We start from the raw sequence: 19,017 nt of genomic DNA on the forward strand, positions 1-19,017 counted from the left end.
TGCCATTCCCCCCTCTCCCTGCCTCGCGCTGGGACACCTCGGGAGGCAACGCTCGTACCTCTTTCCCCACGGTCCCCTTCATGACCGTTTTACTGGTACGAAAGTCGCCTCCGCGATCAGCGTCTAACAACGCATCGCCGCGGTCCGTATCGGGAGGAATCATGAGCTCCGGGCCTGGGAGAGTCTCTTGCCGAGTCTCAATCCCAGCAACATGATCCCTGCCTTCGTGGTATGGCACACGAGGCATGGAACCCGCGCTTAGGCACCCAGCGAAAATCCGACCCCCAACAGAGAAAGGAAAGACAGGATCGACTTAGAGGCAGAAAAAAACGAACGAATCGAGGGTGCCGAGTCGAATCGAGTACACAGAATGTAAGAATACAATAAACACAAGCCGCATGCAACAAAATAAGGCCAAAAGGATACGCTTAATAGCCGAAAAAAGCGTAAGACGAGACAGAGCGTAAACCTGACAAGATGGCGTGGATAGCCTTGGCCAAAGGAATGATTCAGCGCTTATAGCTTTGAGGCGTTTGATTGGCTGAGAGCGGGCGGGCCCGTCTTTTCACTGTTAGCCGCCCGAAATTTGGCCAAGCAGAGCAAACCAATAGGCCTAGTTTGCATCAGTTTGACATGGTACAGTATATGACACCAAAAAGCCCTTTTAACAGAACAGCAGCTGAACAGACTCTAGATGCAGCACCACCTCCCCAACCAGCCCTTTAATAGAAGAGCTTAACAAACTGTACAAGACAACCTCCTCAACTAGCCCTTAACAAACTGTACAAGACAACCTCCTCAACTAGCCCTTTAATGGAAGAGCTTGACAAACTGTACAAGACAACCTCCTCAACTCGCCCTTAACAAACTGTACAAGACAACCTCCTCAACTTAACCTTTACCAAAAGAGCAGCTGAACAGACTGAGAACAAGGCTATGTACTATCACCCACACACCTACACCAACATGTGTTCATGCAGCATTGCACTGACAAGCCAACAAGATCCTCATGTTTCTGTTACCACTCTGTGTGAACTGATACAGTCCCCCCAAAACAGAGTATGGATGCCTTCATGGTGGTTGGGTAAAAACAGTCGTCCATGTAAAACACCATTCAAACATATGAGTGAACATGGGAGTTGCAGCACATAAATGTAGAAGTTCTAAGGTGAACTTTCCTGGACTTGTCACTCTTTCGAAGACTTGTAGGATTCAGAACTTAAACCTGTTTCTACCACCTTATGCTACACCATTGCGAAGACCAAGAAAATGCAAACATTTCACTTTTTTTTTTCCCCTTGGACACACCAGTAGTCCAGACCAGGTAATTAGTTACATTGACTCGCTTTATTTATACACAAGTCACAGAGGAAAACAACGCTTGAATGTGCACAAAAACAACACACTAACATACACATAAAAACCAGTACACACAGGGTTGTTTCAATTTTATTATCTTTTTCTTCTCCTACAGAGCAGGATACCATGATTCATGTGGTTTTCAAGTCTATCTACACTTTGGACTGCAACATGTCTGTGAGAAGAACATCTTCATGAAAAAGAAAGAAACATGTGGACCATTTTTCCACCCCTCCCATCAACACAAATGACAGCACGCACACACGTGCACGCACGCACACGCACGCGCACAGTCATACCGCTGAAACCAATGCGGTCATTTTTTGAGACTTTCCAGACAGTTTTCACAGGTAACCATATGCTTTTACCAAGATTTTTTTCCCAAGAAGTATCTCAGGTGGCATCTGTCTGCCTTATAAAAAGTGTGAATTGATGAATTAATGAAAAACAAAAACAAGGCAAAAACAACCAACCTCACCCATCCCTTGCAAATCCTCAAGCTTCCAAGACTGAAACAGTATACCAATTTGGAACCAGACCCAAACACCTTTACCCGCTGAGGCGTGCTCACTCAAACAGCTTTCAACAAAATATGCAGCAGAAAGAAATAGCAAAATGTGGTCAGACTATAAGTTACTCTCTTGCCAGAAGATGTACACACAATGACATTGGGGAGGTCCAATGAAAGGTGACGTTGGATCTTGGTTGTGGTGGCAGCATTTCTGTTATGCCTCCGGACTGTGAAAAGTGATGGAGATTTACATATATGTTGAAAACAAGGCTGAGTAAAACAGTAAATAATAGTTTTTCCAATTACTTCTTCACTTTGACATGGTCTATATCACACAGAAATAAAAGAATTAAAATTTCATCCATGAAGCTAACAAACATTTTACAGCTCACAATTTTTGAATAAAGGTCTGAGTACACATGATTTGGCCGATTTGACGCTTTCTTTGTATTAGTTTCAAACTGCAGGAACAAAATTTCCCTGAACAGAAATAATGAGTATGACCAAATTCTCCAATCAGGCTCTTTAAGTATGTGCTTTCTCATGAAATAAAATTTATATGAATGTTGATGAAAAAAAAAGGGCAAAATTTCCTGTTTGTAACGAGAAGTGGACCAACATCACAATGAACAAATTTCAACTGTGGAGAATCTGTTAACAGCAAAAAAACTCAATGGAACTTGCTCTGTTCAGCGGATTCTCGCAAAGTGAGGATGATTCCCAATTCAGCTGTTCCTCATTCTTGCTTTCGGAATACAAACAAAAGATATCAAGACAAAAAAACCAAAACAAATAGAATTTTGAATAACTTTCATAATACAAACAATAGGCTATCAGGAATAATTTGTATCACATCAATGCAGGTTTGATCATAGGTGTGTCACTAATCTCTCTCTCTCTCGTACTCTCTCTTACATATACATACACACTGTCTCCTCCTTCAACTTTGTACAATGTCCACTAGAAGATATATATATATAAAAAAATAAAAAAGGATCAAAACTGTAGCTAGCATAACAGTTTGATATTAAAAAAAAAATAATAAAAAAAAAAATGCCCATTTAACAAATGAACAGTTCCACTCCAGTCAAGCAGATTCTGTGCCGTTGCCATTATCACTTTGGTCTTGACTGAAAGATTACCATCCTGATGGCAAAAAGGGGTTTGAACTATATCACACGGTCAACTTCCACTTTATACATTCCTATTCGTGAAAATCATTACAGCCATCCAAAGCACACACAAATAGCTGGAGGCAAAGGGTTGGGCTTTGTACATTCACAACCATGACAGTTTGATCATTGAAAAAGTCTGCTTGAATCAAGACTATAAACATTGATTATCAAATGTGCGCCATTTTGTTTTGTAGTGGCATGGAATGCTCATACCTATTGCTATCACAAAGCTGAAATAACAAACTGACACAAACACTGTGTGTGCTTCACACCTTTGCAGACACTGCATCGGATGAGGTGGCAACAGGAACCAAACCAGAAAGCCAAACAATCCTTGGTTATGCAAGTGTGAATGGTTGGTACTTCTGAAGGTCATGGTTCACATGTCATGTTGCTGACAGGAGTCCATTAAACCAAACTCTGTACTTTGAAACCCCCCAAAACAATTCATTTTTCTCCCTGCTATCTGATATGTGTGTGTGTGTGTGTGTCTTACACACAAACACACTCTCTCTCTCTCTCTCTCTCTCTCATGCACACAGACACACACACACACACACCACAACACGCACACTAACTCCATACCACACACAGAGAAACCTGGCCAAAATTTACAACCCAAAACTTGGGGTTGATAGACTTAATATGGTCTCTTAAAAAAAACAAAAAACGTTTTTGAAAAGTTCACCCAATATCTTGTATCTTGGCACCCCAACACCCACTGAAGTATCATGACACCACAATAGGAAAATCAACACAACAAAGTGAGCTGAAAAAGAAGAAAAAAAGGTTAGTTGCTGAAACCCAACAAAGAGCACACCTTGTGACACAAGTTTGCTTGGCAATGACACATAAACTGATCAACGTGTTTGTTAAGTAGATCTCTTGCTTTACGATGTCCTCTATCCCTTGTAAGACACTGCATTGATGTCTGAATTTTCAACAATGTACTGCCTCAGTATCTTTGCCAGTGCCAGTTATCACAGAGAAATGTTTTTCCTGTGAACTATATATATTGTTTGGGTGTCTGCATGAACATTTTAGACTGGGCTACTTTGCCAGTGTAAAAATAGGTTTGTCTTTTCAGTACCTTATAGACATTGTCTGAGCGTCTGTAAAATACTACTCACACAATACAGCTTGCATCTATTTATCATTGAAAGATATTGCAAGGATGGTTTTTGTGAGAAACTGCTGGTTAAAATCATTTTCCAAGAAGGAAACTGCCAAAGGTCCCCCTCCCTTCCCTGAATGAGAACAGGTTTATGACCTTACTGCTTAAGCTGGTACCGAGAAAGAGGATGTGTGTTGTCAATACCGCTATGTTATGACAACAGTATATAGCAAGCTTATAAAGACATCTGACTACAATCTAATACTGAAACATAATCTATTGACAGTCCAACAGAACCAAATGCATGAAAACCTGTCCAAGTAACACTCATGTGATATACAACCTCCACTAAGACAAGACATAAGAGATCAAATGTAAGAAAAATGCACAGATTTATCAATGACATTTTTAAGTGTGTATATTTTCTAGTGGTTGTAGCAGGATGAAACAATGTGGTTTGGATTCAGAGAGATGTTATGGATTTGATGCCTACAAATGCAATTTTAAATCTTATAAAAAAAATAAATAAATAAAAATAAATATATATATATATATAAGAAAAAAAGACAAGCAAGTTTCTTTTTTGCATCAGTCAATGGAGTCAGCCACCAGTTCCACTAACCTTTCAGTGTTCCAAGATAAAAAAAATAGCAAGTGCAACTGCTACAGCTAGAACACATTCACTGATATGGACAAGTGTGCCATAATGTGAACTTTTCTACCCCACTATGTAGGCAGCCATACTCTGTTTTCGGGGGTACCCCATTACAATCAGGACTCCTGCAAATGTCAAAGAACCAGGATGCAGTGCAGCCTGTGTTGACATCCATGACGGCCCGATCATCAGTAATCTTGCTCACATGAAAGTGCGGAGGATCTGTTCCATCTGGTTTCACCATCGCGTTCTCAATGCGGCGTAACTACGTTCGGACAAATCCATATACGCTATACAAGATCTGCTAGGCAGACGCCTGACAGCAGCATAACCCAATGTATTTAATCAGGCCTTGAGTGCATGATATATTTGTGTACCAATCAAGAGTGGATTTCTTTCATAGAATTTTGCCACTGGCCAACACATACGTTGCCATGGGTTCTTTTTCAGTGTGCCAAATGCATGCTGCATGCAGGACCTCGATTTATCAGCTCATCAAATGACTAGACGCTTGGTTTCATTTTCAAGTCAAACCTGGGAGAAAGGGTAAGACCGAGATTCAAACCCAAACCCCCATAGACACTGTACTGGTAGATAAGCATCTCACCACCTTGCTCCTTGGGAGTCAAGGAGGAGGATCACCACCAGGGTGTGTTCAGCTAGGTTTCTCAAGTCTTCAGGCTTCCTGGAGGACATTGCCTTCAATTGGCCTGTTCCTTTTATTTCTCCGTTGGCGTTTCTTTTCCTTTTAACACCTCTTACAATCAGCACAAGCAAGAACACTGACTCTGCACTTTCAATGTACACTGAATGTGGTTTCATGTTTCATGTTTCGATTTTCAACTGACCAAGTGTATTTAGAAGCGTGTGTTGTTATTCTAAGAAAACACAACTTTTAAATATCCTTTTGATTAACAAATCTGAATCTGGGTATAGATCCAACACATTTCAGTATCATTCACACAAACACACGCTCCTTGAAATATTGTTTTCTTCTGTCTGGCAATCCCAGAATGGATCATTTTCCCCCTCTGTCCATAGACAATAGTTCTCTTGAGAAACCTGCAAACAAGGTCAAGTCCAAATCAGCACGATAAGATACTTTTTACATTTTTTCTTATTCTTTCTCCACCCCATCCCTTCAAAGCCATTGTGTTTATTAATCATGTCATTAATATTAAACATCTGGCTCGCAGTTTTATAACCTGAGTTTGTAAGTGAAGCTGATTTCCAGTTATGTACATGTGTGTACATGCATATGCCCTCACACACACGTACGCAAGTGGAAACAAACACACACACACACACTCACACACACACTCTCTCTTCTGTTCAAGAGGCAAAATTTTACACTGGTAAAATCCGCAGTTCACAAAAATACACACAAATACATTTTTCTGATCATAAATCAGTTTTTACCTTTCCTTTTTATGGTAAATATCCAAACGTTCCACTTTCAGCTCTCAACACAATCACATCATCAGTCTCCACCAATGTAAATATGTGACATCAGATCAGTGTAACGGCAATCTCCATATATCTGCTCTGTATCAAGAGATCAAATGATGTTTTGTACAAACTGTACATATTGAGTGTTTGGCCACATTAGCTCTAAGAAAGTTATTTGATCTACCATAAGAAAGTTATTTGATTTACCACATCTACACACAAACATGTACTATGTACAGTACTGTGAAGAAATCACTGAAAAAAAATCATGAAGCATATCAGCGATGGAGGCCCATAACAAGTAAAGCATTGTTACAGGTCTTCCAGAGACAGAGCATAAAGAATTGGTACAAATGCATGTCAGATGGTTAAAATGTTATGAATTAACTATCCTATCTTTATTGCCATTTCTAATGACATTCAGATGGTGACTTGCCACACAGAATACTTTTTGTCTTTTGTATGAAAACAGTGACTAAATTATTCAAAATAACTACAATCAAAATCAACTTCACCAAAAAAAAAAAAAAAAAAAAAAAAAAACAAATCAAATGTCTTCCTTTTCATTCTCTTTCTTTAAAAGGGAGACGGAAGGGGAGGGTGTTCTAAAATTCAACACTTAAAAAAGGTCAAGATATATTTTTTCCAGTCAAAATGTATTTCTGGAACAGCGAAAGCATACCCGCATCTAGTCTATGATGAGTCTTGCACACATACATGATGGGTGGTATGGTGAAGAACAACATTTAGATCTTTGGTTCACAACTATCAATAGATAACAGAGAACTAAAAGGGGAAAAGTAAAAAGAGGAAAAATGTAAAACTTAGTTTCATTTATACCGCTGCTTTTTGATTAATTGATAATCTTACCATTTGATCGACTGAACTGATTGATTGACCACTGCACCAACAGCTTGTCTAACTGGCTCAATTTTTAACAGCAGCAATGATAAGCCACAAAGAAAAACAATTTGTATTTTTCTGTCTTACCAACTGATAATAAGCATTCATGTTCCAAAATACTCTGTCGCAATGAAATTATCGTTAGTTGGCACAGCAGGTGACAAGGCATAACTTAAATACCGGGTTTTCTTAATCATTCTTTTATTTGTTTTATTCATTTCTTTGTATGTTCATGATTATATCAGGTAACATTACGCAAGATTTCAAGAGCAAACACCAGTTTACAAAGTACAGTTGCGTTGTGTGATCGTTCACTTGTGTTACTAAAATCTAACACCATTCTGCAACACTTTCATTCTCACATTTTATCTTCAGACAGCAAACCACAAGTAAGGCCAATCTTCAACAATTCATATTTAAATGTAAAGACCGGGATTTATCAGCGTTCATTTAAACTTTTACTGGACAGGTAAGCCCTGACTGAAAGAGAAACAGTACCTGTAAACCATCAAAAATGTACCCTCAGGAACAATGTACTTCACAAGGCAGAATCAAGTGTTTCAGTGACATCAATGAAAACAAAATTGAAAGGAAGAAAGAGAAGCAATGTTTGGTTTATGACACACAATGAACATGCATGACATGTGAAAGTAAACTTTGGGCACAACACAGTAAGATCATGAAAACTGTAACTGCGATTTTTTTTCTTGAAATAATCTAAGAAAATCTGTTACATGCATTTTAATAAGTGTAATTAAAAATAAATTAAAGGTCTTACTCTGTTTTGTTTCTAAAAGAGTTTTGTGCTTTGGAATTTGCAACAAATGGTGTACAATAATTAGTGCTGCAGGTCAACTTGGTAATAAAACAACTCCCAAATCTGAATGTTCCTGGTCACCAGTGTGCATTAAATCTATGAGGAGATAACAGTTACAGTTGTGTTTGACCAAAAATTAAAATAATTCTAGTTCCACAGAGCAGACAATCCAAACCTTAAAATTATAGTACAAAATTATATTTTTGATCAAGGAAGTTGGCAAGTGATTTCTCTGACCAATCAGGCAGCATGGGAGGTGTGGGTATGGGGATCATGCTGAATCATTACCAAAAGAAAAATACCACAGATGGATTCTCTCTCTCTCTCTAGTTCCTGAGCATGTTCAACTAATGTCAAAGCCACTGTATTCTCAGACAGGGTGTTATTTACTTCAGGAATCAATTATCAAACAGGTCCTCCCATCAAAGGGAATCATATGCAAACTTCTCCCCCATTTTAAGTTCTTGATATTTCTGAATTATAAAGGTAAAAACAACAGGAATTTCTGATCCTTTACTGACCAAAACTGACAGAGCATTAACTGGCTTATTTGTGCCGTGAACCAACAAACAATTGACAGAGTTCAATAAAACATTTTGACAGAGCTCTTTCTTCTTTTCTCTGAACCAGTCTTCTTCAGTTCTAAAACAGATCTGAAAGTCTAAGAATTTTGTCCACAGATAACCAGATCTTTTACCATAATTACAATATAAGTAGTCTGTCTCCAGGGGATGAATTGCATTTTGAAATTTGAGGATTTTTACACAGACAATCAGATCTTTTTGCACAATTACAATATCCCATCAAAAGTAAAATCTTGCACACAGTCTCTTCAGATCCTACCATAGCCACAGTCATGCTGTTGAAGATTTCCTCATACATAACAGTCCCCCTTTTTTTCCTTCAGGCCTGCTATGTTAAAAATATATGTTAACACTCGTTTCTCGGAGTACTTGCTGAAAAAAGAAGACATATTAACACATCAAAAGAGGGGAAAATATCAATAAAATCAGGGCCACTTTACAAAAACAGGTTCTATTCTTACATGAGGTATGATTGTAGGTGTGAGCTTGTCACAGGCATCCACCTAGCACTGCAGCCAATGTACATACTCAGCATGAGAAAGTATCTGTATGCTCAGGAATGAAGCATTGATCTAAAGTTCAATGTATACCACACCACAGTCAAAGAAAATGTCAACACCAAAATATCTGAAGTACTTTTAAGGAGATTTTCATCCAAATGTGTGGTGGGAAAAAGAAAAGGAGTGATTTAGGGAGTGGTATAAACAGTGCCAATGGGGTAACACTCCAGTCAGGTATTAGGTGACAATGGGGTAACACTCCAGTCAGGTATCAGGTGACAATGGGGTAACACTCCAGTCAGGTATCAGGTGACAATGGGGTAACACTCCAGTCAGGTATTAGGTGACAATGGGGTAACACTCCAGTCAGGTATTAGGTGACAATGGGGTAACACTCCAGTCAGGTATCAGGTGACGATGGGGTAACACTCCAGTCAGGTATTAGGTGACAATGGGGTAACACTCCAGTCAGGTATCAGGTGACAATGGGGTAACACTCCAGTCAGGTATCAGGTGACAATGGGGTAACACTCCAGTCAGGTATCAGGTGACAATGGGGTAACACTCCAGTCAGGTATCAGGTGACAATGGGGTAACACTCCAGTCAGGTATCAGGTGATGATGGAGTGACACTCCAGTCAGGTATCAGGTGACAATGGGGTAACACTCCAGTCAGGTATCAGGTGACAATGGGGTAACACTCCAGTCAGGTATCAGGTGATGATGGAGTGACACTCCAGTCAGGCATCAGGTGACAATGGGGTAACACTCCAGTCAGGTATCAGGTGACGATGGGGTAACACTCCAGTCAGGTATCAGGTGACGATGGGGTAACACTCCAGTCAGGTATCAGGTGACAACAGGACCAGCACACAACACATGACCCAGCACAAGTCCCTGTTCTATGTCTGGTACAAAAATGTAACAGCAGAGGACATCACAATACACAATTTATATGGAAAAGTTATCAATTATTCCAGATAACTAGTTCTCTCTCTCTCTCTCTCTCTTTCCCTCTCTTGATATCTATCTCTCTCACACACGCACACACACACATACACGCACGCAAACACACAAACACGCACACACATATACAGAAAAACCACCAAAATAATCACAATGACAACCACGCTCTACTGAAGAAGAAGGAAAGATCAAATATAAGAGAACCAGCACTGATAACAAGAACAATACCTCTGACATGAAAACGAATGATACAGAACATCTCTCTTGGCCAGAAGACAGCAACCAGAGAAGATGACCCCAAAATGACACCACTTATACTTGTTCATGTATCAACCCATCCTATCAGCTTCCCTTCAAAAAAGTGATCTGACTGTTCATATCTTTCCATCAGTAAACAAACTGTGAACAGATCATTGGGAGTCCTATTCTATTTCTTCTTCTTTTGTTTTATATCAATACTGTTTGGAATGAACACAAGAAAATCTCACGCTTTGTCACTTTTGTCAATGCTCCTCATGTGTATGTCTCGTGTGTGCAAATGAAATGTATTTTGTGTGAGAATACAGCTAATGTGTTTGAATATGTGTATCTGGATATATGTATATGCGTACATGTATTTGCAAGTGTGTATGCATGTGTACATATGTTTGACTGTGCAGAAAGTAGTGTTTCTTTGTGTGCACGTGTCTTAGCTAATAGGTTTTTATCACTATCTATCCAACAAAAAGTCACAAACAATGAAACACGCATAAGAATTACAACACCAAGACTTGAAAAAAACCATGAATAAGCAAAAACAAACAACAGAAAACAAGTGCAGCCAGCCTCACATAAAAACCTCCTTTTAATGCAGTTGTAGACACTGGCACTGACAGCAGACTGCAGATCCACATGAATGACCGTGGCCAGTGGCAGTAGCGGTCAAGCATAAACAAGTCAAAGACTTCAGTTTCTTTTACGTTTTTTATTGGATATATATTTTTTTTTTTTTTTAATATGTTTTCCAGCACACCTTTCCATGCCATACCAAAGTTCATGCCAACCAAAAAGCTCTACTAAAAGCCTACAGAAGAAATATTGTCTGAAATCTTCAAACGATGATTCATATGAATGTATTTCCTTTATCACACAAAGGGATTAGGTAATAATGAAAAGATTTATCTTAAAATGAAAACAGAGTACACATACCCTTCTTTAGTAAGAAAGAAAATTCCACGTCTTTACAATATATCTCTTTTCTTGTCAGCTGTGAGGGAACCTGGAGTTTTCTTTAAGAAATGCCATCAGTACAAAAAACACCGTTAATTATATCTCCTTGAACCACCTCCATCCCAACTTTTCCAAACCATCCCCTATCAACATGCAGTGACAAAACAATGGCAGCAACACTGTGTGAGAGAAAGAGAACTGGACAACACAGTCAACGAGCAACAGAGACAGGAAGCAGAGATGGAGAGCTGATGATGAACTGCACAGTTACCCAACAGACGGGCGGCTAGGTCACCACCATAGACTGACATCGATCGAATGACCCGAAACAGGGACGGCACAGAACCACTGCCGACAGACTTGTGTGCACCGACCCCATTGTCTGACACTGTCCTACCCCCAACCCCCTTCTCTTTATCCAACCCCCCTTCTTCTTCTCCCCCCCCCCCCCCCCCCCCCCAATTGTGCCGCTGTCCATAGAGTGTCAGTTCTGTGAAGAAAGAGAAAATCACGGGGACAGGCGAACGGAGAGCGCCCCCTTCCTGCACAGTATCACCTTTTTCATCAACACGTCTCCCTCCGACACAGTGACAACACAAGTTCCAGAGAATCAACAGTAATAAAGATGCCAACAGCAATAAATACCACCCTCTTTGCTCAGTTCGTTGCCTCACACTGTAGGAAGCTTTGCCGCCTTCAGCACTGAACGGTCTGTTGGCTCCCCACCCCACCACACACAGGTAAACCACCACTGAAGATGACGACGGTTTGCACTCCCGACAGCACAGGTACAACACGTACCACCACCCCCTAGCACACACACACACACTATGTAAGTGTGGAAACACAATCACAGAAACAACAGCACTCTTTGGGAGTTGGGAGAGTGTTTGGTGTCAACTGATCAGCAGACCCCCCTCACAAAACCAGGCCCCATGCTGACACAGGGAACAACAGGCCACAGCCACAGCTGACTCCAACAGCACTCAGTCCTGGACACATCCCCACCTCACACACACACACACACACAGAGCTGGCAGCTAACAGGAGGTTGAGGATGCGGGGGAGTGTGGGGGTTGCAGCATGGCCAGAGAGGTCTTGCTGGCACGGATGATCTCCATGATCATCCCCTTACAGTCACAGCAAATGTTCATCAGTGGGCCCCGAACACCCGGGCTCTCCGCCATGCTAGTACTGGACTTGTCGGAGGAGGGTTTTTTGGTGGGGAGCGTCATGGACTGGGAGCGCTGCAGGGGGCGTTTCCCTTTCTGCTGGTCCAACACGCTGGTCTTGCCCCGTATCGCCATAGGCGATATGGTGGGTGGGGGGGAGGCACCGTCGGGGGGTGCCGAGGATCTGTTTAGGTCAGAGAAATAGGAACTGAGCACACACTGTTAGTCACTGCATCAGTCAGCGGTCCTAACACATTCACATCAATGCACAGTTTTTCCATATTTTCACCCTGCATCAACTACTTTCTGCTAGTTAGCACATTCATCTATGAATATAAATTGATAATTACAACTATGCATATCATGAACAAAATTAGTCTTGAAACAAAACCAGAATGATGACAGAAGATCTGAGCACAGAACAATACAAAAGTATATTAACATTTGCTATTTTATAAGGAGTGAGACAATGGCACCAACTTCATTCTAATGCATCAACATGCACACAAGTAGAATAGTGCCCGAAAGGTATCCACTATAGAAACATCCTTCACTATTACTACTACTACTTGTTATAATAGTAATAATAAATATCAAATCAAACTACTTCACTTAGCCCATCAAGGTAATTCCATCCTACCAGTCATGTACTACAAAGGAAACAACACCTGACAATCACTGGGCTGGTATTTCCTGACAATAAAACTTTCCAACATAACATTACTTAACCTTGACAACTATTCTTCTGTTAACATAAAAAAAGACACACAAAAAAGATTAATAGATAAACAGATAGATAGATAGATTATATACTATCTATACATTGTTTGGCAGACCACTTACTTGACGTAGTTTTCGATTAGCGTCTGTGCTTCTTTGGTGAGGGGGGTGGGACTCAGAGTGTACACGGGGATGTTTTTGAAGTGTTCCGTTGGGACGTGCATCTGTAAAGAGCAACCTCAATGACCACTTGTCCTTACACTTCATCTCTCTCTCTTTCTCTCTCTTTCTCTCTCCCCTTCTCTCTCTCTCTCTTTCTCTATCCCCTTCTTTCTCTCTCTTCGTCTCAGTTTGTCTCTCTTCCCTTCTTTCCTTTTCTCACTCTTTTTTAGAGACACACACCTATACACAAACACAAGTCACCAACACACACACACACCAATACACAAACACAAGTCACCAACACACACACACACCAATACACAAACACAAGTCACCAATACACACACACACCTATACACAAAGTCACCAAACACACACACACACACACAGTCACACACACACACAAACACACATATATACTGAATATGCATGTAAAGACACATACAAGTACATGCAAAGACAAATATTCTTCCTCCAAACAAACCACATTTGTTCTTTTTCTTTCCCCCTCTGCCCCTTACACACTCAAATATATGTACATGCACATACACACACACACACACACACACACACAACACTTCTGTCTCTCTCTGTATATATGTTTATTTCTTTTTTTCTTCTTTTTTTTCCTGTCTCTCTCTACACCCCCACACTTCTCATAAACAGAAACACTAGAACTCTGTAGGCTGAACACAAATACACATGAGCAATAAAAACATCCACTTTCTTCCATCTCCCTTCAAATCAACCAGCAGGTGTGACAACTGGTGAGCTTCCTGACAACATGGGAAGGACAACAGACCAGGTGCATCCTCCCACACCCTCCTACGCCCCCTCATTCTTACCTTTCGCATGCACCTAGAACAGATGGTGCGCTTGCAGAACTTGCACTTCGTCCCCCACTCTCCGAATAGGGTGAAGCGTGTCGTCTTACAAGTGAAACACACCTGCCATCAAAAGACTTTACCAGTCAGTGACCATATTTACACTTTCAAGTGCACAGGCATACAGGTACACACACACACACACACACACACAGAGGTGTGTATGTGTACTATACACATGAACACACACAAACACACACACACACACTCTCTCTCTCTCTCTCTCTCTCTCTCTCTCGTACAAAGACACACACCACACTCGCGCACACACTCTCTCTCACTCGTACAAACACACACACGCCACACACACTCTCTCTCGTACAAACACACACATACACAAACACACACACACCACACACACACACACTTTCACCTTATTCTTGGCCACCAGGTTATAGAGATCAGCATGTGAAATGAGGGACTCCAGCTCTGCCTTGGTGAGCACGGAGCGTATGTGGGTCACCTCTTCCAGCGTCAGACTCAGACACTCAATGGGGTTCTGCCACCGCTTCTGAACACCCAAACATCACAGCCACGTCAGCACAATGGGCCATACAACATTTCAATTCATTCACAAAGGTTGCTTCAAACAAGCACAGGCTCTCAAAACAGCAAGAGAAATAAAATACCAACCATCTCAAACAGCAGAGTGGAAATTCATATTGTTCAATATCAAAACAAAGAATCATAACTGGGTCTGTCAAAAATAAACAATAACAAACATAACTATAAAAATACATGAACATACACAAACATATATGTGAGTGTGTAAGTGTGTGCATGCGTGTGTGTGCATGTGTGTGCATGTGTGTGAGAGAGACAGAGTGAGTTTTATATATAAACAGCATCTGCCTGTCATCATCTGCAGGGAATTGGTGTGGTGACAACTGCACACCATTTACATCATGTCTGGACACCACAACCAAATATAAAACACTGAAGGCCATGCATATTTTCAATCTGTACCAGTATGTTCCACATGTATGTATGTTTTGACAACACACACACACACACACACACAGATATACCATAAAAATCAATATACATCGACCCAACCCAAATAGCTCACATACTTCTGTAACAAATAATTTCTGCAATACTGAATAAAGAGAGATAGCATGAGGCGAGCATGAAAAATGGAGAAAGAGGAAGAGAGAGAGAGGGAGAAAAAGTGAGAAAGGGAGGAGAGTGACAATCAAGGAAAAGATGATATATGACACGTGTGGATCTGCATGTTTCCATAAAAAGCACCATTGTGAGCTATGCTTGTTCCTCAATCTTTGACTCACGCCTCCTCCTATCACTGCTTGAAAAGAACACCAGTTTGCTACAAATAAAATGAATCTATAGATGATGAAAAAGAATCAACCAGAGAAACACAGCCTCATATTACAATACATACAGCCAGAGTCTGCAAACATCCCACACATTTTTAACCCCCCATATGGTGTGCTATGTTATTCTGGACTATTGTATGGACTGTTTCATGTGAGGTGCTTTGTGCCCATTATATGAGGAGTTTAAGCAATATAAGTACTGTATTAATTCTCTTCGTCGTCTTCTTTTACTTCTTACTTATACCGTCATCATCATCAGTACATATTCTAAGTCTGACCCACACAAAAGCCAGCCATACACAATGACAACTACTCTGAAACATATCCTAACAACACATGGCTGCTGGCTGCTGACTGCTGACTAAACTTGTCTGTTGCACCAAGTCATGATTCTGCTATTGTATTTCTCTAAGTATGTATTACTATACTTATAAAAAACAACAATAATGAAAGATGGCAGGAAACCCATTACCCGATACCCACAGACACACACAAGCATGCAGACATGCATACACACATTCTCTTCTTACAGACACACACAAGCATGCAGACATGCACACACACATTCTCTCTCTTTCAACCACACAAAACAATACTAAAAAAACGTAATTTCTAAAATCTGCAAATAATTCACCAAACCACAACGAGACAACCTAAACCATTCAAGTTTTCCAACCACACATATTTTTCACGGAGTCCAACTTGTACATATCTCTACATACTACACATCCGATTACTTTCGTGTTACTAACAGAACACATCATCTTCACAGTCCCTTTAAAGTTTTAGAAATTCAATATTGATTTTTATTAGAATTTCCCATTCCCAATGTGCAGTTCAATAAACATGTCAGGTTACAATGTCTGACTTGTGCTGCTACGGGACTTCAACACAGAAAACTTAACAGGTAAAGGGTGGAAGTGTACACAGGAAAAAAGGAATAAACAAAATAAACAAAACATAAAAAGTGCAAACAAAAGAAAAAAACATCATCCACACCAACAAAAAATATTCATTCAAACAAAAAATTAAATGAAAAGAAAAGAGTGTTGGCAAAAAATACTGACAGTACTGATCTATATAAGGAAATCTCACAGACACTAGCATCCCAGCCATACAAGTTGAAATACTATAGTTGTGTTAGTGACCAGAACTGGATGCCTCACTAAATACTGGCTGAGACGACTTGACCAAAATGTTGTGTCCCCATGTTATGGGTGGTATCACTGCTATAGCACATGTCTGCTCTGGGTGGTATCACTGCTATAGCACATGTCTGCTCTGGGTGGTATCACTGCTATAGCACAGGTCTGTTCTGGGTGGTATCACTGCTATAGCACAGGTCTGCTCTGGGTGGTATCACTGCTATAGCACATGTCTGCTCTGGGTGGTATCACTGCTATAGCACAGGTCTGCTCTGGGTGGTATCACTGCTATAGCACAGGTCTGTTCTGGGTGGTATCACTGCTATAGCACATGTCTGTTCTGGGTTGTATCACTGCTATAGCACAGGTCTGTTCTGGGTGGTATCACTGCTATAGCACATGTCTGCTCTGGGTGGTATCACTGCTATAGCACATGTCTGTTCTGGGTGGTATCACTGCTTTAGCACAGGCCTCCACTCCTCCACACAACCAGCATCAGCGGTGCACACTTGTCACTGCTGTCAGCCATGAGGCCATCCATCAGAGGAGACCCTGCACTGCTACCACCTCATTTCAGCAACAATCAGCAGTGCCTGGTCTGATTCAATGGACATGAAGGACGCCTATTCACCCCTCAAGCAGAAACAGTACCAGCAGAGCTGCTGCACAATACTGAGGGAGTGTCCCCTCTGACGCAGACTGGTCACTGTACCCCTTCAACAGCAATGCCCATCTGCCTGAAGACAGGCGTGAACTGACCAAAAGATAGTGGAGGAGGAATCAATGCACAGACCACAGTGACAGCAGGGCAAGAAGAGCCACAGAACTTGAAACACTATTCCTGTAAGTTATGATCACCTGCAAGTTATGATCAAAGTGGATGAGAATTCTGTGAAGATCTGCGTTTTGAAATTCTATGCTTCCTTGAACAGCATGTCCCTACATCAGCCAGGTCCAAGAGATGCAGACACCTGCAGAGTTGGTTGGGGAAACTGCGCTTAGAGCTTGGTCTCTGTCCGAGGATAGGCGCTATGTAAGTATCTATATCATGATCATAATCCTCATCAAATTCAAAAAAGCATCTGGGAAGTGGATGATCCTCAGCAGTGTAGTAATAATAATAATAATAATGGTATTTATATAGCGCTGAATCTTGTGCAGAGACAAATCAAAGCGCTTTCGCACCAGTCATTCACACGCATGCATAACTCTAAAACTGTAGAAACTAAAGACAGGAAGGGCAGACAAGGGGGGCTATTTTGGGAAGAGGTGGGTTTTAAGGCCGAAAGAGCTGAGAGTGGAGACTTGACGAAGCGAAAGAGGAAGTTCATTCCAATTGCAAGGTCCAGAGACAGAGAAAGAACGGCAGCCAACAGTCGAGTGTTTGAATCTGGGTATGAGTAAACAGAGTGGATCCGAAGCTGATCATAGTGAGCGAGATGGAGTGTAGAGGTGAAGGCAGCCACAGAGATAGAAAGGGGCAGCTTTGTGAATATATTTATAACATAGAGTGCTGATCTTGTACTTTATTCAGTGTGAGACAAGAAGCCAGTGGAGATGTTGCAAAAGAGGAGTGATGTGCTCAGATCTTTTCTTTCTGAGGACGAGTCGGGCAGCAGAGTTTTGTATGCGCTGAAGGGACTGAATGGATGAAGCAGGCAAACCAGACAATAGAGAGTTACAGCAGTCAAGGCAAGAGAGAATGAGAGAAACAAGTCTAGATGTTGCGTCCCATTCTTTCATTACACACTCTCCTTGTAAGCACTGTCTTCAGACTAGGTCACCTAATCTCCCAAATTTTGCTGAATATAAATCTGTTCACTATGTCTTATTTATCATGCTCCTTGCAACATAAACTAAATACATACCAGCCAATTAAACATTGGAACACACTGTTAAATTAGTAAAATACCATTCAATGACTGTATCAAAACATAATAGTGTAATGTATCTTCTCCCTCAAACTGGCAAGGACTTCTGGATGAAACGTGTTCACTTTCCCACTGTATCTGAAGTTATTCTGATAAATATACTTGGCACAAAATGCCCCTATTATAATCTGATACATATTTCCAAGCTGAAAAATCACAACAGGCCTAATATAGCTTCTTCATCTCAAAACCAGAAAGATAAATCATTTCAAACAAGTTATTTGAAAAGTTAACTAAACTATCTAAATAGCAAAGATCAATAATTTGGACCCATCTATCATGCTTTCACAAAGTAAACAAATGCCTGTAGAATACTTACAAACATTCTACTAGGAGATGGTGTGGTTGAAACTTAAAAACTGTAAACAGCAGTAACTTAACTTAAGAACTGGAAACAACAGTAACTTAAATTTCCTAATAGAAG

General features: G+C 40.7%; 1 protein-coding gene and 1 long non-coding RNA gene across 5 annotated transcripts in view; one reads left to right on the forward strand and one right to left on the reverse strand.

The window, feature by feature from the left end:
* Positions 1–1,433: 1,433 nt before the first annotated feature.
* The window catches only part of LOC143286000 (protein spire homolog 1-like), a 174,041-nt gene continuing 156,457 nt past the window's right edge, over positions 1,434–19,017 (reverse strand). For all 4 annotated transcript variants that reach the window (XM_076593496.1, XM_076593497.1, XM_076593495.1 and 1 more), the window contains 4 exons: positions 14,554–14,691; positions 14,142–14,243; positions 13,258–13,358; positions 1,434–12,598 (listed from right to left, as the gene is read on the reverse strand). In XM_076593496.1, the coding sequence (XP_076449611.1) occupies positions 12,283–12,598; positions 13,258–13,358; positions 14,142–14,243; positions 14,554–14,691 (657 nt within the window). In that variant the 3' untranslated portion in view covers positions 1,434–12,282. The remainder of the gene's footprint in view (positions 12,599–13,257; positions 13,359–14,141; positions 14,244–14,553; positions 14,692–19,017) is intronic.
* On the forward strand, positions 14,739–17,887 carry LOC143286001 (uncharacterized). Its single transcript, XR_013055742.1, has 2 exons — positions 14,739–16,859; positions 17,132–17,887. It is a non-coding gene; the product is annotated as an uncharacterized LOC143286001 (long non-coding RNA).

This window comes from Babylonia areolata, chromosome 9, assembly GCF_041734735.1.
Source record: "Babylonia areolata isolate BAREFJ2019XMU chromosome 9, ASM4173473v1, whole genome shotgun sequence".
NCBI lineage: Eukaryota > Metazoa > Mollusca > Gastropoda > Neogastropoda > Buccinidae > Babylonia > Babylonia areolata.